This window comes from Lemur catta, chromosome 5, assembly GCF_020740605.2.
Source record: "Lemur catta isolate mLemCat1 chromosome 5, mLemCat1.pri, whole genome shotgun sequence".
In the NCBI taxonomy this organism is placed as follows: Eukaryota; Metazoa; Chordata; class Mammalia; order Primates; family Lemuridae; genus Lemur; species Lemur catta.
The window spans coordinates 45,033,204-45,055,443 of NC_059132.1; the positions used below are offsets into that span (position 1 = coordinate 45,033,204).

Genomic DNA, 22,240 nt, shown 5'->3' on the forward strand with positions numbered 1-22,240 from the left:
TAGCCCACCATGTCTGTCTCCCTGGAAGGAAGCCCACAGGGAATTTCCAGGCTCTAGGATCACACAAATTCTCCAGGGCTCACTGCAGTCTGGGCAGGAGTTGGGAGCTGTCTGTGTAGGAACAGCTGACATGAAAACTGGATGGCTGGAGCTCCCTGGGGTGGACAAAGGAACACTATGTGTGGAGAAGCAGGGTGGCACCCACCATCTCAGCTCCAGCTTGTGGCTATGGGGAGTGATCCAGAAGAGGTTAGAAGGCTGATGCTTTATTTTGTGGATGTTCCCAGTCCAGTGGTGGCAACAGCCCTTGGGCTCGTGAGGGTAGAAAAGCTCTCCAGGGGCTTGGAGGACCGCTGACCACCATAGGTGTGAGGGAAGGAGAAATGAAACCCCCTACCTGCACTCTCCACTGGGCTCTGAGCTTCCCTGGGTTGATCTCTGTGGATATCGTTTTCCTATTTTTTTCTGCAACTACTTCCTGTGAAATCTCTGACAGACTCTGGCACCTTTCCTTGTGAAATACATCTGAGTTGTGTTTTTTCCTTCTTCTCCTTTATCTGAAACAGTTTTTTCCCTGTGGGATGCTCTGGCAGCTGAAGTCTCTAGTCAGCCGACTTCCCTCTCCCCCTGAATTTTTTAATAATCCATATAGAATAATCCATTTAGTTGATATTGATGATAAATATTTTAAACTTCAGCTTCTTTGGCTCTCTGAGGCCAGATGTGGTGAATCATGCCTGTAATCCCAGCACTTAGGGAGGCTGAGGCAGGAGGGTCACTGGAGGCCAGGAGTTTGAGACCAGCCTGGGCAACATAGTGAGACCCCTGTCTCTACAAAAAATAATAAAACTACCTGGTATGTGCCTGTAGTGCCAGGTACTCAGGTACTCTACCTGAGCCCAGGAGCTGGAGGCTGCCATGAGCTGTCTCTTCCAGCCTAGGTGACAAAGGGAGACCATGTTTCTACAAGGGAGACAAAATAAAATAAAATGAATAAAATACTCTCTGAAGCACTGACTCTGAAGCAAAGGAAAGAAATATATAATAATTGTCCAGGTTATAATGATCAATATTGCATCATTTAAATTTGTTTCAGGCCTATGCAGCACAACGAGATAAGAGACAAGAATTAAGAGAGAAAGAAGTGGCTGCAGTAAAGCGTGAGATGGAACTGAAAGTTAAATTTCTCGAATCTAAACTCCACAAAATGAAAATGTATCAAGAATTCAATAATGTTGAATTGCAAAAGATAAGCTACTCTATGAAGTTAGAAGGAGAAGCTAAAAAATCCTTGGCATGTGGACCAGAAACGTAAGTCAAAATATGAAATCATAGAAAGTAAGCTCATTAATTTGACTTGAAAGCATAATTTTTAGTGGGACAAGTTCATGAGATTGGCGGGATGTGACAGCTAACTAGACACTATAATTCTGGAAAATGATACAGTTAAATGAACTTACCTTTAAAATGTTCATCCAGGACTCTTTGGCTCTCACTTTCTTCTGATTTTAAAACCCCTTATTATTCTCATGTAGTTAACCTAGTCTGTTAGCCTTTCAGCTAAGTATTTTTGAAGCTGTGTAATTGAGACAGTGATAACTGTTCTATAATTGCTTTTCACCATTCCTTTCATTAGAAATGTTAATAAGTTTAACTATGTTTTTGGGAGATGACCACGTAAACTGAAAGGGTTAAGTCCTCCTCCTCCTCCTGCTGCTCTTGGCAGCTTCAGGCACTCGGTACATTAACCTTCCTTGATGGTGATCTTTGGAATTATCAGTAGAGGGTGCCTTGAGACCAGCAATATTTTATAGTTTTTCCACTCTAGATAAAGTCATGTGTGTGAAATGGGGAATGGCTAACATAGGGAAGAAAGAAAGTATAATTCACAAGGTGGTTAAAAATAATCCTTTGGTCAGTCTGAGGGTCCGGTGTATGGATGACAAAGGGCAGGCCCCCCTCTGAGGCCTCGGTAATGGTGTGAGGAGCTCACTGCCTTTGGAGCTGCCTTAGTTCTTTTTGATCACCAGCTCCACTATCTCATGCTCCCCTTGGACTTGGTACTCTGAATTATTCCTCAGTGCCAAATGCTTGATTTTCCCCACATGATGAGTGAAATGCACAAGGGTGGTGAAAGCAAATGTTGAAAATGTCTTTGAGGGATGTTTTTCTTAAATCTCTAAATTGGTTTACTGAATACAAATATTTCTAGTTTTTTTTTTTTTTAGTTTTTAGTCTTTTATTATCTATACTTAAGGAATACAACATGATGTGTTGATATCTTTATACATATTGAAATGGCTGTTATAGTCAAACAAATGTATGCATCATCTCACTTCCCCTTTAAATACAAGTATTTCTAATGGCATCTTCAAGAATCTTGCAAGGAGAGCTATTCCAGAAGGCAGCAAGTATTACCTGTTAAGCCATACATCATCGATAGCCATTTCCCTCCCCTCCTTACTTTGTTTGAGTTACTTGTTGTCTTCAAAATTCCCGTAGGGATATGTGTACTTGTTCGGAGCAATTTTAAAACTATAACTACATCCACTAGACTTGCTCTCTGACACATATTCAGAATTACAACACTGTTTAATGGGAAATTCCATTTTCTGAAGATAACTTTTTAAAAAGTACAATCATTTAGGAAAAAATGAAATAGTGAGCGTTTGTGTTTTGTAATCTCCCAGAATGAGTGAGAGACCAGCAGAGCTCAGTAACAAACTCCTTGTAGACTAATAGCAGCCAGATCTGCTTTTACCACTCAGGCCTTGAGGCCAGTCATACCGCCACCTCGTGGTGGCATTCTTAATAACGGTTTAGGTCTTGACAGAGAATTGATTCCAAATGAAAACTTAATGGTCCCTGCCTCATGCCCATGAACTTCAAATAATGACATGAAGAACAACTTGATCACAGTTAGTTATGTCACCTTTTCCCTTTGGGTTTCAGATTTCTGATAGAATACTTCTTTTGAATTTGGTGAAATACTGAGTTGTTTAATTGATTTATGCTTGTTAAGTAAAGAGTCATAATTATCTGTTGATAAAGAGAGGAAAGATAAATTTTATAGTTTTATGGAAGTCCTTACAGCTCTTATTTTCAACAGATACCCATTTGTTAATGTTATTCAATAAACAAAACTGGCACATTTTAAATTTTCTTAGAAGCTGTGTTTAAGTTAGATTTTAGAAATTGAATATTATGGACTAATAACTTAAAGTATGTTTACAGGTGCTTTTGCTTCCTTTCTAACTGACTTTAGCTTGGCTGTGGTTGATAACGCTTTGAAAGATTTCCTGCACCATCTCAAGTTTTCCAACATTAATCATAAGTGAATGATTGGCATCCAGATACTTAACCACATATGCATGTTTATTATTTAAAGGAAGCTCAGATAAATAAGTTTTATGAAATAAACACTCCCAAATATTAAAAAAGATAAATTTCTGTTTTTAAAAGTTTGTCATTTTGCTACATAAGAATATATCCTTAATTGCTATCTTACAGCATTTTTATCCCAATTATTATAAACTGTACCTACTACAGGGCAATCATGCAGCGGTTTTAAAATAGATAAATCAAGGAACTATTTAAATTTTGAAAATGGCATTCACTCGAATGATTGATGACTAAGCTGGCAATGACATCAAGAGTCTTTAAACAGTGACTACAACCAAACAGATTTCCTTATACTCTTCCTCCTCAGAATGCTGTACAATGCCAACATGGTCCCCAGCTCTCATGAAGATGTAACAAGGACCTTCCACTCCAACCCTGTGATTTCACTCATGTTAAGAATCCACTTCTGAGGATCTCAAGATGAATCCAACAATGAAAAGCTGTATCAATTGCAGAATGCTAAGGAAAAAAACAGTTGAACTATACTTAACCAAGTTGAAGATATTCGTCTAATGTTTGACCATTTTTGATTAGGAAGAAAATTTTAAAAGCCAGGCAGAGCGGTGCATGCCTGTACTCCCAGCTACTCATGTGGCCTAGGCAGGAGGATCACTTGAACCCAGGAGTTCAAAGCCATAGGGCAGCATGATTGTGCCTAAGAATAGCCGCAGCACTCCACTGGGCAACACAGCGAGGACCTCTCTCAAAAAAAATTGTTTCAAAAAAAATTTTGTTCAAACAGTTGTTTGAACCAAAATCCATCAAAAATAACAGCTAGTTTTCATTGTGTATCATTGTTATTAAAATATTCATTTCAGTCCATGTACCCTGCCATTTAGTTTTGATGCTGTGTTTATTATCTCCTTAATGTGGAGAAAAGTAACATAGACCTGTGTTAAATGAGGCCTCAACCTTCTTTCTTTACCTGAATTCATGTCATAAGAAATCAGAGCAGAGCAAAGCTCAGGCAGGCTGCAATCTCTCTGAGCCCCTGTTGCCTTTTATGTAATATTAAGGACTTTGACTAAATCACAGCATTTCAGACATTTTTAAAAGATTATGTAAGAAATATAACTTGTCATTTTTTTAGAGAAATTGCATGAAACCGTTTCACATAGGGCAGATAGAAGTAGAGCTGTCTAGTTAAAGGAGGGCTGGGGGCTCTGAAGTTGTGACTTCCGTATCCCTTCACCCTGCAGTGTCCTCTGTAGGAACTCAGATTTCTGTGGGACATAGTTTGAAAATCACCAGTTATGAGGGAATCCTTCCAATTAGCAAAAAAAGTGCTGGCATATTGTTCACCTGCGTGTAATTTTCTCACCTTATACTTTTAAGAATGGAATGATACAAATGAAGGTGTAGATGTGCTGCCTTGTTAATGTTGGGCTTGAGCCCACCTCTACCACCTGAGACATAATCCCCACCTGGACAAACAGAGAGAGGCCACAGGGAAAGCAGAAGCACTTTTATTAAAAATATGTGTTTTACTCCAGAAGAAGCTAGCATGGTTTTTGAATTAGTATTATGCATAAGCTTAACTGAATTTTTTTTTTAAATTTCACCTGGCAGTGTTCAGTTTCTCCTAAGCTATTGCTTTACACACCTCAAAAGCCACGGATGGAACCCTTGTCTAACTGAATAGGACAGGGATTAATGTCCCCAAGACATTTTTCTGTCCTTTTGTTTTCCATAATCTGTGCCAGACACTGTATTGTCATTCCATTGAGGACAATAAGTCTGAACTTCTTTTAAGGGAACTAAGAAGAAAATCTGTGATTTCAGGGAAAAGGAAGGATAAAATGCAAAGAACTTTTAAAATGTCCCTTAATGTCGGCCAATGTTCACTTGTGTATGTAGATAACACTCCCCCCTCGCCCGGCCTGCCACCAGCCAGGAGAAAAGTGGAGCCATCAACACTCCAGACCCTCTTTTTCAGCCTCTGGAGGCCCCTCCAGAGTGGCTCCTGCCAGCATTTGGGATCTGTCCGTTTGTTCTCTGAGCTTCCGTCTCTAACCCCAGAAGAGATAGTTACAGTAGTATTTCCTTAATTAAAGTCATTCATGTAAAAACCTGCAGTTGACATTGTGTTTATTAATGCTTATGTAAGATTCTTTCGTTAAGTCCCTCTCCTTTTATCTGGTTTTGAGTTATTTTACAAGACCTGGCTAGTAATAGTCTGGTCACATTATTCAGTTTATAAGTGCTGTCTGTAATGTTATTGTCACAGAAATGTTATGGAAAACGGTCTCTCAAAATATTGGGAAACCTGTTTTCAAAAATTTGAACAGGCACTGGATATCATATTATCATTATCATCAGAAAGTATTTATTACATTCAGTATACTATTTCAGACCCGGTTCTGGGCATTCAGGGAGAAAATACCTTTCCTACAAAAGATTTCAGTAAGAACCCTCCCTCTAGAGGGGGATGCTTGCAATGTAGTTTGAGATATTCCCACCCATTTCATAATTAAGTAGATAAATACAGCTATAATTAGATGTTTCAATCAGTTGGTACCAATTCTGGAAAGAAATCGCAGCTACAGTTGGAAGAGCTGTATATTATTTTCCCTGTTTCTAATTCTAGAGAGCCATGAATCAAAGAAACTAAGTTTGAAAACTGGCTCTAACCTATACTTACTTATCTATTTTTCAAGCAAATTTTCTGCAGTCTTTGTGGCCATATGAATAAAGAAATGTTAGTCCTAATACAGATAGCTTAATAATTTTACTTCCTCTTGGCCAATGGAATTTTCACATAATGTGACAGTAGCACCTTCTTCATGGATGTATTTAAGATTCTGCGGTGAAAAGTTAATAGCGTAGAACATTTCTTAAAATTTTAAATTTATAATAGTGGAAAATGGAAAGTCAATTTTAAGGAAAAATCCATTACACTGAAAAATGGATTAACCTTTTATAAAAGGCAGGGTTTTGCTAAGAATTAGATATTCATTTTAGAATATGACTTGAATCATCCAACGTTTGTACAATTAAGAGAAAACATCACCCTTTGGAATGATGGATATCCAAGAATAGAGCCATAATAATTGTATGTTTATGAGATTAAATAGCATTATACATATATATTTTCTATTACGTAAATGTAAAATAAGTAGGAATTTGTATTTCATTTATGGGATTATTTTTGTGTTGAAGCAAGCCTCAAGTTAAGTCTAGTCTGGACATATATTAAAAGCCAAAGTTTGTAAGTGAGATATGATTCCCATGATAATGTCTCTTATTTACTTAAACATTCTAAATAATATTAGACTTATTTCAGATGCAGCAGGAGTTAGAAGAAAATATAACTCTATATAGCAAATGATATCCCTTTCCATTGTTTGGTTAATAGATACTACATTTAGTATTTTTTCTTAGACACATCTAGTAAAAGATGTGAAAACATAAACATTTGTACTGAAGAGCATACTTATGCCTCATGAATTCGTCATGTTCCATAGCCTTAAGAACATCTCATGACATCTCTGTATGGCTTTTTTTCAGACTCCACACTTCATTCCTGCATCCCTGTGGAAGTGTCCAGAGGCAGGCTGAAACTGTTCACAGAATAACCAAACCCTCCTCAACTTCTCAGGTTTATGGCAGTGATTTAAGGCCAAAATGGGACAACCATTTCAGTTCATAAGCAATCACTTGACAGGTGACATTTTAAATCAGTCATTTCCTATGTTATTGGTTTACTTTTGCCCTCAGAAAAAGTTGCATATTCCTTGGCATGGGATAAAAACTCCCCAATCAGTTTGCTCCCTTTCAAGGTATTCAGCCTTTTCTCTTGCCACTTGCCCTCCTCTCCCCCTTTGCTCTAGCATCTCACCAAACTAGACTACTTAGAAGTAAGTGCACAAGGACTTAGAAGTCCTAAGAAGGACTTAGAAGTAAGTCCTTCCTCAGCTCCAGCTGGTTGCATTTGCCACTTCCTTCTGTCTGGCACACTTTGTCCTTGTCCTTCAGGTTTCAACCTACATTCATCTCCACATAAAGTCTACAGTATTGACACAAAACTTGGACAGATGGCCCTTGTGTGTGTTCCAATAGTGTCCAGTTTTATACGTGTCGTGGTATCTGTGACTCTGTGTGGAAATTGCCTGTTTCTCAGCAAGGTTGTGGAATAAGTGAATGAAGAATGGGAAAACCAGAGCTCTGACACTTAACCACAATCACAGTTAATTCAGTGTGCTACTGTGGGCAAATAATATTTAATAGTCATTTTGTCTTGTAGTCATACATACATATTTTTCATTCTTATTAACCCTGATAAAGTTCTCAACTTATTTTTAGTGACTTACACTTAGTATGAAATCTTTAGGGAAAGAATGTAATTCTTTCTTTTTCTTTTCACATGCTGCTGAATTGGAATCTAGATCCTATAGAGCTGCTGCTCTAGGATTTTCTGATGAGTCAGATCTGCATGAAGATCTAATTTGAAAAGCATCCTGAAGATGTGTACTGATGTTAAGGAGAAATTATATTGTACTGGGAGACTTTCAAGGAGACCTCACAAATGAAAACCAGTATCATTGAGCATATGCAGGCTGCCCAAGTGTCTGCTGCTTAATCAGCCAAACAAGCAAGTTTTCAAGAATACATTAGTGGCAGACATTGATGGCTAATTTCTGTTTTCCAGTTTTTATCACTATATATAGTGACAGACATCACTGTATGCTTAGACAGACATCATATCGACATACTGGGACTGTGGTCACTGTCAATGTTTGCATTTATAACAGTTGTTACAGTACCACTGAACTGGCAGAATTTTAATTTTAAGCACTGATTTATATGACTTATTCCTCATGGAAAAATAAAATTTGCCTAAGGTTTCTTACTATATCTGTTTATTTGTTTATTTTTTATTAACTTCTTGAAATATTCTTAAAATTATAGAAAAGTTCCAAGTTTTAGTACAGAGAGCTTTTTGTTTTTGAACTATTTGAGCATTAATTGGTGGCATTGTGCCATCACCCCTGATTACTTTAGTGGGTATTCCTACAAGTCAGGACCTTCCACGTAGCTGCAATACAGTCTTGGTAATCAGAAAGTTAACATGAATACATGCAATTATTAAATGGTCTGATTCTTTCCAAGTTTTATTAATTGTCTATAATGCCCTTGGTAACCATAGAATCCCATTCAGATCCATGGATTGCATTTAGTTGTCCTGTCTCTTAGATTCTTTCAGTCTGGAGCAGCTCCTCAGTCTTTTCTTGACCTTCACTACCTCTAATCTTTTGAAGAGTAAAGTCCAGTAATGTAGAGTGTCCCTCCATTGGGTTTTCTGAGCTTTCATTATGATTAGGTTTAGACCATAACATTTTGGACAAGAGTATCACAGAAGTGATCCTGTGAGGTTCTCGTTGCATCCTGTCATGTGACCTATAATCTGGCTTGTCCTATTACTGGCGGTGTTAGCATTGATCAGTAACAGTGGTATCTGCCAGTCTCTCATCTGTAAAGTTACTTTTTCACCTTGTAATTAATTAGGATTTTGTGGGCTTGGTAATTTGAGATATGTAAATATCTCTGTTCCTCATGAAACCTTCAATTGAATCATTTACTTTTTTCAAAATGGATTCATGGTTGATTTTATTCCATGGCTTACAATTTGTTGATATTTAAAATGTATTTTTCATTGTATAAGTATTCTGTTTTGTAAAATTCAGACATACAGAAAAATTATAGCAATAGTACAAAGAATTCTTGGTTGGATACCGTCCCTCAAATGTTAACGTTTGACTACATTGGCTTTATCCTTTCTCTGCCTTCTCTTTTCTTTCTACCTATAGAAATATATAATATACACTTTTTTCTGAACTCTTTGTAAGTTGGAGACCTGATTTGTCTTTTTTTGTGACTATGTCACTGTGTATCTCCTGTAGTAAGGAATTATCTTCTTATATGATCTTATAGAGCTTTATCATAATTGTTGAAATCTAGAAATTAAAATTGGTTCAATATTAACATCTCATCTACAGACTGGGAACTAAAAATAAAATCCTAAGGCTCCTGCTAACTGAACAGATGCCTCTCGCCAAGGGGACTCCAGAAAAACCTTAAAACTGAGTCCCCAGCCATCATGGGATGGCAGGTGTAAAGCACAATTACATGCACAGGTCTTCTCATTACTATTCATGACTCTTCTAATAGCTTGTTAAATATGTATATTTAGCCATCCAGCTCAGTACAAATCCTGTTTCTTTTGTCCATCCCTTGAAACATGTGTTCTTGGCTTGAGGCGACAGCCGTGTTTCCCAGCCTGTCAGAATGACCGCTGCAGGTTGAAAATACTTCATGAGATATAAAGCTCTCCTTTTTCTAAGTATATAAACCTCATTGTATATTTTTTTAGTTAATAAGACCTTATTCAGATTTTTCCAATTATCTCAATATCCTTTATAGCCAAAGAAAATTCAAGATGAGGGATTGTCACAATCCATGATGTGTTGTGTCCATTTGTCAGGTCTTTTGAGTTTTTTAATCTGGGACAGTACCTGGGTCTGTCTTTGATTTTCATGGCATTTACATTTTTGCAGAGCACAGGTCAGTTATTGTGTAGGTTTTCTCTCAGTTTGGGTTCCTGTGAAGGTGCCTCATGATTTGATTCAGGTTATGCTGCATTCAGGCAGGAATGTCACAGAAGTGATGCCGAGTTCCTCTCAATGCAGCATATCTGGAAGAAGATGTTGTCACTGGGTGTCATGACTGGCCAGTGTTGACTCTGATTATTTAGTGAAGAAGGATGTGCTGGGGTTGTCTGTGGCAAAGTTGCTATTTGCCCTTTGCATTTCAGAAAGCTCTTGCGTGAAGGTACTTGGAGGCTCTGTAAATATCTGGCTGCTGCTCAGAATTTCATGCCCTAGATTGAACATTTCATTCATTGCTGATTCCTGCCTGAGTAAATTATTATGATGATTGTTGCCAAATGATTATTTTCTCATTCTTTCATTCCTCATATTATGCATTAATAAATAAAACCGACAAAGAGGGGTGAAGGGAAATCTTACAATTTTGGTAGGCAAATGCCCCCAGATTTGGTCAGTGGTAGCCATTTCCAGCTGACTTCATGTCTTTTTGGTCTCTCCCCATTACTCTTCGAGTACTTCCGTACCTTCTGGCAGAAAACAATGTTCCAAGCTTATGTTGTATTTTCTCTGCCCTATCCCTGGAATCAGCCATGTTTTTAGAAGCCCTGATTCCTTTTAAGGGAGAATGATATTTGGAAACCATGATCTGGACACGCGTTGTGGCCGGTGTGCTTTGGGCTATTGGGGTCATCCTTGCTCACAAGCTTCCTCCGTGAGCAAAGCAGGGAGCACATGTGTATGCACAAATACACGTGCATGCTTACATTAGTCTGTATTTCTGTATCAAAATGTATTGAAAACTCTGAGTTCTTACTGACATTTCCAATTCCAGTTCTGAAGAGTTCATTCTACTTTTCCCTTTCAGTACAGTTCAGCCTTGAACAACGTGGGGGCTAGGGACACTGAACCCCTGTGCAGTTGAAACTCTGCATATAACTTTGGACTCCCCAAAGATGTAATGACTAGAAGTCTTACCGATAACATAAACAGTCAATTAACATATGTTTTGTATGTTCTGCATACCATAGACTATATTTTTATACTAAAGTAAGTGAGAGAGAAAATATTACAAAAATCATAAGGAAGAGGAAATATACGTATACTAATGTACTGTATTTGTTGATATCAGTGTACATCTTCTGTTTACAAGGTGAATGTCTGTCTGAAATGGGGGACAGCCACAGCTCCACACCACAATCTGTGATACTTATCAAGCAACTCAACTCTTTCTTGTAGTGTCATGACTTTTTTTCTGCTTCTTGGGAGCACTTACAGCATCATAATGGAATTTCATATAGGTCCCATGGTGTTAGTCAAAGTTTGTGGTATTGCAATAACAATGGTGAAAAATGCGTGAGAACCATGAGAGATGACTTTTTCTGGAAAGACAGAGTGCTCAGTTGGAGATGATTAGTGTCACGTGGCATTTTAAGTGGATATTTGAAACATTTCAGCTTCCTGCAATAGCAACAGGAGGTGGCTTCAAAATTATTACAGTAGTAGAATATATGCGGTAGTTAATTTTATGCAGTTATGATTTAATATTGCATCTTTACATTTCTTTGCATTTCTGTCCACTGCAAATGGCACCATGTAGCCTGTGTGCCCCAATTTGGAGAAATGTATACTTTTTATAATAGATTGTGTATATTTTATGATAGTAAATGATAAAATAGACTAATACCTATAATACATATATTTTGTGCATTCATGACATACCTTTTTCTTAATTTTGTTGATTATCTCTATGCTGTGTGGTTCATCTGCAAGATTTTTCCAGTTGTAGTGAACCTCCAAAAATATTGCATTATATTTATCGGGAAGTACCTGCATAAAAGTGAACCCATACAGTGCAAACCGTGTTGTTCAAGGGTCAACTGTATTTGTATCTCTCTTTCCTGACAGTAACCTGGCTGTCTTCATCCCGAGTATATAGTAAGTGACCAATAACTGTTAGCTATGGTGGCCATGATGATAATGTAGAACCATCTGGGTGATTCAACTCCTCAAACATTTTCTGAGTACCTGTAAAGGCTAGAAAGGTCTCATGTCCCAGCCCTAAGGGGAAGTAAATCAGGAAGTAGTCCAAACTGTATTCTATATATTTGTGGCTAAGCCCAGGTGGGGACACCCCACTCCTGTCCTCTGAGCTTTCAGGAAGGTCCTCCTGAGGTCATTGGGTGGTCCCTTCACCCTCTGGAGTTCCCATTCTTTATCTCATCCTCAGATAACTTTGGACATACCTACTGCCCAAGGACCCCTGGGGTAAGTGTTGGGGGAAGGAAGGACTGGGAAGGGGCAATTCAAAGTTAAACCCTAGGGGGGGTGGGGGTGGTAGAGGCAGAGAGAGACCTGTCTGCAACCACAGCAGAGTTCATAGCATTTCTGAGACTACAAGCCACAAGAAGTCAGTGTGTATAAGCATGAAGTAGAGGAGAAGACAATTGTCAGAAGGGCTGTCCTTGAAGGACTTCCTGAAAGGGTAGAGCTTGAGCTCAGTCCAAAGGATGGACAGAAGTTCCAGTGGGCCAAGATGACAAAATACTTGTAACAAAACCCATTCCTTCTTCCACGGCCTGAACCAAGGTCTTCCTTGGGTCATTTCTTTGTTTTGCCACCTGACAAGGTGCTTTTGCTCCCTGAGGAGGAAAGCTAGGAGCTTGCTTCTCTAAGACCCCTGCCCTCACCCCACTCCCATTTCAGACTCCTACGAAGGATGCCACTACGGTGAGGAGAGAGGAGACCACTCATCGGTACTACATGGCAGCGTAGCCTGGCATCAGGAGGCCTGAGGATCTGCAGGATCTTGGGGTTTCACTTTCCACATCGGTACAATGAGAATAAAATGGCACCTGACTGCATACCTGGAGAGCGTTTACAGAAAGCATACTCTATGCAGGATGCCTGTGGAGGTACGGAAATCTAAGAGAAGCCCTTGCATTTGGGACATGCAAAGGCCAGACTCCCTCCCTCCAATTTCAAGCTGTACATGGGCCTTAAGAGCTAAATAGAGTCGTGTGGGCAGTAGTAGTGGCTAGAAGGGTGGAGGTGACAGGGAATCTGCCTGTAGAGGGTGGCCCTGGGTATAGCTAAGTCCAGAGGAAGAGAGAATTTCAGATGGGAACAAAGGTGCCCAGCCAGGACATTCCAGAGAACACAGAAAATGGTTTGTGCTCTGTGGCCCAGCTACCAGAAAAGTCAGTGTTAATCAGAGGGCCCTTGGAGTCCTTGAAAAAGGAGCATGCAGGGTGGGTGAGTTTTCAGTGGGACACAGATGTGTGTGTAGAGCAGTGAGAGGGTGAGGGTCTTGCTCATCCAGAGCCAGCAAGGGCCAAACATGGGGGCGGCCCTTGGCCACCTGCCTGCAGCCTCTGTCCCTGTGGAGCCCAAACACAGAGAGGCTGGGAGCCCGGACCAGGCTGCCCTGCACAGCTGGCATGCGAGGGTCCTCCTGCAGCCAGTGATGAGAAGGCTCTCTCCAGCCTCATCAGCTGCAGGCTTGGAACTTCTAACTCGGGAATGAGGCAAGACACACGGGAAGAACCAAGCCCCCACGAAATTTAACTGGATGTCCTATATTTTATCTGGCGACTCAGCTCCTTCTCAGAGTGTGTTCTTTAGGGAACCTGACCTATAACAAACCTGATGAAGTGGGTACTATCATTGCCTCCTTCTAGAAAATGAAAAACTGAGTCTCAAATCGTGGTCCTATAAGTGACGCTGGTTGTAAAGGGAGGAGTAAAACATTATGGGTTTGGGAGCTGGGTCAGCTGGGGTGGGGTGCGGGTGCAGAAACTCCTCAGCCATTTTCAAAGCCCCACCTCTAACTGGGCCTACAGCTCTGGAGGAAAGGGCTGTGGTCCAGGTTTTCCAGCCAGCCTTCCCAGGGCAGGGCTGAACAACCCCCCTGGAAGAAGGATTTAACCAGCCCCTTTGTCTCTGCCTCTCTTGGCCTTTGCTTTCCTTGTCAGAGTCTGTGTCAATAGCTGGAAATCCAGGCCGCATGACAAGCAGCAGCCTGGCCTGGGCTGCCCCCTCCCCAGCTTCTCACTTCCACCTGCCTTTCCCCACACAGAGCCTGACTGCAGGGACCTGGGCAGGCTCCCCTCTCCCCTGAGAGTGCAGCTGGCCCAAGCCTCAGTGTTGCTCAGCTGGGCCCTAGCAATTCCACTCCGACTCTCCTCAGTAGCCAGGGTGACCTCTAAACAAATCAGATTGTGCCACTCCCCTGCTCAAAACTCTTCCATAGCTCCTGGTAGCCTCCCTGCAGCTGTAGACTGTGCCTTTACCCATGACACTCCCTCTACCTGGAATACCTTTCTTCTCTATTTGAGCTAATCCCTCCCATTCTTCAAGACCCCTTTTTGTCTTTGAGGCCTCTATCTGTCCCCCTTGGCTAGAATGAGTCACTTCCCCACCTGGCCAGCATGGCATCCTTACTGTGTCTGATGCCCTCACCCCAGGGCGTAGGCTGTGAGCATTCGCCTGACCTCTGTGCGGCATTTTCTAGTTTATAAAGTGGTTTTCACATGTGCGCTCCCTTTCAGCTCTCTTGGATAGACCCCTTTGTCTCCATTTTAAAAATGATGCAGCAGAGGCCTGGCCGGGTTCCTGATGTGCTCATCCTCACGTAGCTCAGGACTGCGGACCAGGACTCCGTTACCCAGATCTCGGAGTGCAGCGCCAGTGCTGTGTCCAGGAAAGGCTGGCCTTGCGACTGCATGGCCGACACCAGCTAGCTCGGTGGGTAGGCTGACGTTACTTCAGCGGCGCTAAGAGGAGCCCCCTTCTCTGCTCTGTGCCTGTACCCCGACACAGGCCCCAGTTCCTGGCTGGGTATGGGGGTGCTTGGGCACGAATGCACTTCCGGTTCTGCCTGCTTCCTCTTTAACTGGAATGCTGGGCCAGGTGACTGGGAAGTCACCTTCCCGGGAGTGCAGTAGGAAGTTACCACCCTTGTGCCTTTGATGGTAAGGCTAAGTGGAACTGAGATTCAGGCCCATGCAGTCCGGAGACGGGGAGCTGAGTGGGGTGCTTTCCACCTCTGGACGGCCCAGCATCACCAGCCTACCTGGAAACGCAGCCGACCTGGAACCCCCATTTCCCAAGGGCCACCCACAGAGCTGCCCAAGGACAGGGCTTAGGGAAGGGCTTCTGTCCTAGGCCTTTACAGTCAGTGCCAGTTTCCTCAGGGAATCATGGTGGCTCTACCATTCAAGCAGACCCCGAATCCCACCCCTTGTCACCCCTCCACTGCTACCAGCAGGTCCCAGCCACCGTCCTGGTCCCGTCTCTGCTGGCTGACTCTGGCAGCCTGCATGCAAAGGGCCTCTGCGTGTCTGCTCTTCCATCCCTCTGCATAGTCCCCTCTGGACAGAGAAGTCAGGGCGATGGTGTCACTCTGCTCAAACCCTGCCTGGCCCCCCATTTGTGGCTAAGAAAAGCCCAAGTTCTTAAGCGGCCCACCAGGCCCTCCATCATCGGTCCCCATTCCGCCACTCCCCCACTCCTCTGTGCCAGACACAGCCCCCTCTGGGCCTTCACTGTGGCTGATCCTTTTGCCTGGAAGACTCTTTCCCCAGAAACCCACTCAGCTAACTTTCTCTCCCTCCTCCTCCCAGTCTTTGCTGAGACCTCACCTTCTCAGCAAGGCCCACCCTGGCTACCGTGTCTCACATGGAAGTCAGCCCCACTCTGCCCCACCACTCTCCACGCCCTCCCTGCTCCCCTTCTGTTTCTTCAGTAACACTTTCACCTTCTGCTCACTTATCTCGATGGCTTACTGTGCGAGGCCAGGGACTCTGCCCCTTTTATTCACTACTGAAGCCCTAAGCCAGAGCCTTGGCGTATGGTATGCACTCACTAAATATGTGTGGGGTGCACTGGATCTAGAAGTGTGGACGATGATAATCCCTCCATCACTGTGCTGTATAAGAATTAAATCAGTCCGTTAAGAGCACTGAGCCTAGGGCTCCTGGTAAGTGCTCCGTGAATATTCTTATGGTCAATATGTTAAAATGAACAGATTGCAAAAATAAAAGGTACAAGGGGTCATCTGCAGTGGAAGGGGCGAGGGTGCTCCTAGCCTCTTCCGTCCTGTTGCCAGGGCCTGGGGCCCCACCCTGCGAGTGGCACCGTCGCTGGTGGAGACCTTCTCCCCACACAGCTGCCTTCTTAGCCCTTGTCTTCTCCCAGCGTGGTAGACGGGGGCTCATCTAAGGGGCCTTCCTGGAACAGCCTCACGTAAAGGAACTTGGAGGTGAGGTTGGAGCCAGTCCAACCCCTGTGTTTGTTTCACAGGGGACACCAAGGGCCCGTGTGGGAAAGGACTTGACCGAGGCCTGCTGCCAGCTCTAGGTGCCTTTCACCGTCCCTCCAGCGACTGCATCCTGGGAATCCCAAAGCAGGAATCAACATCTCTCAAAGGGCTTCTTTAACAAACCAGTTTGTGAAATGTTTAACTACGGAAAGCCTTACACAGCATTTGCAGTCTTCATCTGGTTGTGTTTACATTAAATCACCTTTGTTGCAAAGAATAAAATAAAATGAAATTTAAAGTGTTCTGGAAAATTTGAGATGTGACTGTCTAGTTGAATTTTTCATTTCAATAGATATTTATTGAGGACCTCAGGTGTAAGTCTTGGAGACAGAGGCAGGCAAGACACATTCTGTGCCTTTCCATAGTTCTCAGCGGGGGTTGGGAGAGGGCGTGGGCTGTGTATAAAAGAGCAGCATGATGCCGCAGCTGCCCTGCTCCTTGGTGTTTACCCAAAGGAGTCAAAAACTTACACCCACATAAAAACTTGCACGTGAATGTTTATGGCAGCTTTATTTATAATTGCCTAAAATTGGAAACAATCAAGGTGTCCTTCAACAGGTGAATGAATAAACAAACTGTAGCACGTCCAGACAATGAAATATTACTCAGGAATCAAAAAGATATGAGCTATTTAGCCACAAAATAACATGAAGGGACCTTAAATACATGTTGCTAAGTGAGGGAGGCTAGTCTGAAAAGGCTACATAGGTATGATCCCAAGGATATGATATTCTAGGGAGACAGAAAAAAGATCAGCGGTTGGCAGGGGTTGGGGGAGGCAGGGATGGATAGTTGTTTAGGGCAATGAAACTACTCTGTGTGATACTGGGATGGTGGATACGTCATCGTACATTTGTCCAAACCCATCGACCACACAACACCAAGAGTGAACCCCAGTGTACACTATGGACTTTGGGAGATAACGATGCATCCATGTTGCTTCATCCACTCTAACAAACGTGCCGGCCACTCTGATGCGGGATGTTGACAAGGGGGAGGTTGTGCACATGTGGGGGCAGGGGGCGTATGGGCAATCTCTGTATCATCCACTCAAGTTTGCTGTGAACCTTAAACTGCTCTAAAGTCTATTAATTTTTAATTAGGTCAGAATTAATACACAAAAAGACACACACCTGGAAAACCCAGCACAGATGGGGTTCACGGATTCAGGATCTCAGAGGTGGGAAGGTCTTAGGATCCTGTTTCCTCTGATGCCAGTCTGTGGCCCCCAGTTTCATGGAGAATGTACTCACTAAACTGCTCCAGTTGAAGGACTTTTACACTGGGAAGTGACTTTCTTGGAACCTCAGTGGGTTAGCAGTAGAGGACCTTAACGACCATTGCCCAGTCCCTTCGTGGTTCTGATGAGAACTGGGCTGTAGAGGACAGTGCCTGGCTTACGGCCTTCCAGCTCTGAGCGGTACAGCTGGCCTGAGCCTCTCGGCTCTGATACAGGCTCTCCGGTAGTGCTGCCACTTCTCACATCCCCGTCCCCATCCCCAAGGTGGCCTGTGAGGTTCAGACTGGGGAGGATTAGTATGGCTGAGGTGCACAGTGCAGGTCCAGGGCGAGGGGTAGCAGAGGACAGCAAAGGCCCCCCGAAGTCCAGCAAGACCAAACAATTGTCCTGCCCCTTCCAACCCTCCTCCTCCTTCCTGTGAGTGGCTGATCCTCCTGGGTTCTTACTTCTTGTCACCTTGCATAGAGGGCAAGGTCCCTCTGTCTTGCTCTAATCTTCCCTAAGAAGATAAAGGGGAGATGCCCTAGAGCCCAAGCCACTCGGGGCCAGGCCTCCGTGGGAGGCATGACACGGAGTCTGGACCTCTCCATTCCTCCCTCCCCCTCCCCCTGCTCTAGCTCAGCTGCCCGGTTGGACCTCCTCAGGCAGGAAGGGATGGGGAACAAGCAGCTGGCATGTGTGCCATGAGAGGGAAGCAGAGGCTCTCCCGTGTGTCCCATGCACACTTGCAAAATGCCTGCCCCTCTTTCACCAGATGTAAAGCCAGCAGCTCCTTCTGGGAGGATCTAATTGACTAATTCTCAGACTCTGTCTCAAAAAAAAAAAAAAAAGTAAAGTAGTGTCTTCACCAGTCAAAAACAAGATGGCAAACAAAAAACAAAACAAGTTTACGGATGTTAATTAAATAAAAAGATGGGTATTATTTGTACTCAGGAAGCCCAGAAGAGGCAGGCCCATGACCAGTGGACACGGAGTTCTGGTTCTCAGTAGATTTATCATGCTCGTGAGTTTAGCACATAGGTAAAGGCTCCCTTTGGCAGGGCCCCACCGTCCACCTTCGTGGTCCACTGGACTTTCCAGCTGTGTTCTGGGTGAAGCAGGGCTGGGATGTTACCAAATGATGAATAGGTGTCTCTGCTGTGCCTTCCCCTGATTGGTTCCCAGCTTCTCTGCCCCGAGGAACCACCCTCCTGACCTACACCTGCCACCTGTAGATTTAATCCCTACCTAACTAACATCAGTACATTGTAATATATTTTTTAACTCCATTATAATAACAACAGCCGACACCAACAAAACTTTTACTGAAAACCACTTGCTGATCTTCAATTCTCCTCTTCCCATCAACACTGTTGGAATCACAAATCCTGAGTAACCATCACTACCAAAACTGCAGATGGTCAGGGCTCAACTACGACTGACTATTACATAAGCCTGTTTACAATTCCTAACTTCCCATGCTTGAGTCAGGAAACCAGAGGTGTTCAGGACACCAGGACCCAAATCTCTGAAGTGTCATCCACTTCCGGCACGCTCTTTCAAAAACAACAAGTGAACATTTAAAAAGTGATTGATATTCCCAGTAGATTCCAAGTTTACCAGAGCTGTTCCTAAAGATAAATCAATCAGCAATCACCTAATCCAATGTGTCCACGAGTCCACCGTATTTTGTTTACTTATTTTTATTTTTTAGGATATTTCGTTCATAATTCTTCTATTGCATAAATAATTCCAAAAATAAAATAGAAGCAGAGGAAAATCTTTTAATCTTTTAAAAAGTATTTGTTTCTGTGATTCTTAATACATATTAAATAAAACAAATGTTGGATTTGAGATTTGAAGCAGACAGATGTTGAAAATGGTCAACTCCATTAAGCCAGAGAGCAAAGTGATTCTTACACAGGCAGTCGCTGAAGCGGCCAGGAAGTATGTGAAACAGGTGTTCAGTATTGATTAAAAAACTAGAAAGAAATATGACTGAGGCACAATTCTGTAAGTATGGGATTTTTTAAACAATATACAATTGACAGTGAGTATATTCAGGTTTCATCAATTCTAGTATCAAGAGGTGGTCGTCATTTTTTTATGGATCAGAAATATCAAACTACTTTAGGAAAATGAATTATTTAGGCTACGTGCTTTGGTTCTTTTGTGCTGATGAAAATAGGTTTCATCTGAGTTTTTATCCATCATGTGTCAGAATTACTGACTTTATCTTTAGAGAAAAACAAATCTTTATACCCTGAAATAACTGATGGGTAACCAAAGGATGTGGTAGATTTCCTCGTGCTTCTTTCAGAAAACGAGTAAAATTACTGAAAATTATCCTGTAATATATAACTGAGACTTATGCTGAAAAAGACATAAATTCAGTGGTAAAGGAATATCATAAACTTTCAGGAAAATCACAGGGATTTGCTTCTATAAGCATCATTCCCATTTGAAAATGGCACAGTGAACAAGACAACAAAAAATAATATAAATGCTGGGGAATAGCTCCATTGAATGGGGCTGTGCAGATAAAATGATGTAACCTAAATTAGTACCTTTGGCAGCCCCTGTGGCATGTCTGTTCAAAGTACACATCATATCCTCTTCTTCCTTTACCTCTCTGCCGACAAAAGGAACTAACTGTGCCGCGAACACTCAAACGTCTCTGTCTCGTAGAGAGCTTTGCCAAGCCATTCTGTTATGAGATGTGCATGGACATACAGCGAAACAGACTGCTAGAAAAAAGGACCTAGGCTTGCACGCTTCTTCCTTTCTTCTCCTCTGGAAATTCTCAATCACTGAACACCCAGTACTACTCAGATGTGCGTGTGTGTGTCTGTAGATACAATGGACATATGAGATTGATAAACATGTAGATGATGGATGTGAAAGGCTGGGAAACAGAAGTGTTTTGGATTTTGGACTTTTTAAGATTTTGTAATATTTGCATACACATAATGAGATATCTTGGGAATGGACTCAGCTTTAAACGTGAAATTTATTTGCGTTTCATATACACTTTATACACATAGCCTGAGGGTGATTTTATACAACATTTTTAATAATTGTGCACATGAAACTAAGTCTGTGTACATCAAACTGTTGGATACTGCCCAGTGCTATGTCCACTGAGGACAAGACCCTCTGTGAAGGTGTTCTGATGCCATGTGAACCTCAGTGGAAACCAACCCAGGACAGCACAGCACGGTGCAGGATCAGAGGCCCAGCGAAGGGCAGGAAGCTCCTTCTCAATTACAAATAGGAGGGCAGAGCATGTGGGCCAAGACTGTAAGTACTATATAAGATTTCTTAGACCTTATCATTTCACTATGTTTGTGCTTTTGTTGTTTCTTTTTCATCTCTCCTCAATAATGAACATTAAAATAAGTGTTTTAGAAAAAGGTAAAAAGAGAGCTATTGACTTGCCTTCTGTGCAGCAAGACAGGGAGCTAGATGGACTGTATTCTACTGTGTAGCTGGCTATGGAGACAAGCTCCCAAGGTGTGGACCAGATTGAGAGAGCTCTGAGAACAGGCTTATAACATTGAAGGGGAAGAGTTCTGGGGAGCCTCCCTGGGCCTCGAAACGTTTCTATAGGCATGTTGGTAGAAAGCTCTGTTCATTTACCTGACAGTTAGGCCTCACTTCTGAGTATTTAAAATGATCCTTTATAAATTTTTCTTTTTTTTAGCAAGATGTCTTAAAGAATGTGTATTTGACTTTTGAATCAATTCTGAAAAAATGTAATACTTAAGTGGAAACCTCTCTATTATAATCGCAGTCGACCAACATGTCTCTCATGTGCCAGGCACCGTGTTAGACACAGAGGACTCACAAGTGACTAATGCAGCCTCTGCCTTCAAGGAGCTTACGTTCGAGATGTGGAGGCAAGCGAACAGCCAATACATACATAGGATGGAACTAGGATTTGGTAATTTTCCTGCTCTGAATAGTTCTTATGTTCAAGTTTTGAAAACAAATTCCTTTATATAATGGGAAAAAAAAGAGAGAATGTTTTTTTTAAAAGATATATATATAGGTAATTTGTTGTATTTTCTAATTTCTTGAGTTATCATTTTTCTGAGAAATTTATGAGCAATTTCTCAAATTTTCTTGGTGAGGGGCATAATGGAGGAAGAGCATTCATTTTGGAAATTTTGTTTGCTGAGGTATCAAGAAACTAAGATTGAGAAACTTCATGCTGGTGTCTGAGAGAAATGAGCTTGGATATGTTAATTTGCGATGGGGAAGGACAGTTGGACACAGCAGGGAGAAAAGGGCGACCCAGGTGTGCTGGAAAAAGCCAGACCAAGGAAAAGAGAGAAAGAAAACAGGAGAAGGTGACATGAATATGCTTTTTACGAATATAAATTGAGACAAGTTATTCATGGGAAAAAATTATTCATAGACTTGGTATTAGAACTCTTGTGTCTTTGTTGTTGTTTGTTTTATTTTGTTTTTTTCTTATGTAAACTTCTTGTGCATTTGGGGAAGCCAGGTGAAGTATACATAGGAACTCCTTTGATAATTTTTGCCACATTTTTATAAGTCTGAAACTACCCCCAAATAAAACCCTAAAAAATATGGGCAGGTAATATGTTCAAACAGAACCTAGCGGAGCCAAGATTTGAAGCTAAATTTGTTTGACTTCCTAACTCTGTATCTTAACCACTACATTATTCT

The 22,240-nt window shown here is 42.0% G+C and overlaps 1 protein-coding gene across 1 annotated transcript in view; it reads left to right on the forward strand.

Moving 5' to 3' along the window:
• Window positions 1-16,582, forward strand: part of LOC123638218 (putative coiled-coil domain-containing protein 144C) — a 46,227-nt gene extending 29,645 nt beyond the window's left edge. Inside the window, exons 8-12 of the mRNA XM_045551672.1 lie at window positions 1,097-1,311; window positions 6,910-7,000; window positions 12,235-12,272; window positions 12,711-12,919; window positions 16,308-16,582. Of these exons, the coding sequence (XP_045407628.1) occupies window positions 1,097-1,311; window positions 6,910-7,000; window positions 12,235-12,272; window positions 12,711-12,738 (372 nt within the window). The 3' untranslated portion in view covers window positions 12,739-12,919; window positions 16,308-16,582. The remainder of the gene's footprint in view (window positions 1-1,096; window positions 1,312-6,909; window positions 7,001-12,234; window positions 12,273-12,710; window positions 12,920-16,307) is intronic.
• The last annotated feature ends 5,658 nt before the right edge of the window (window positions 16,583-22,240 follow it).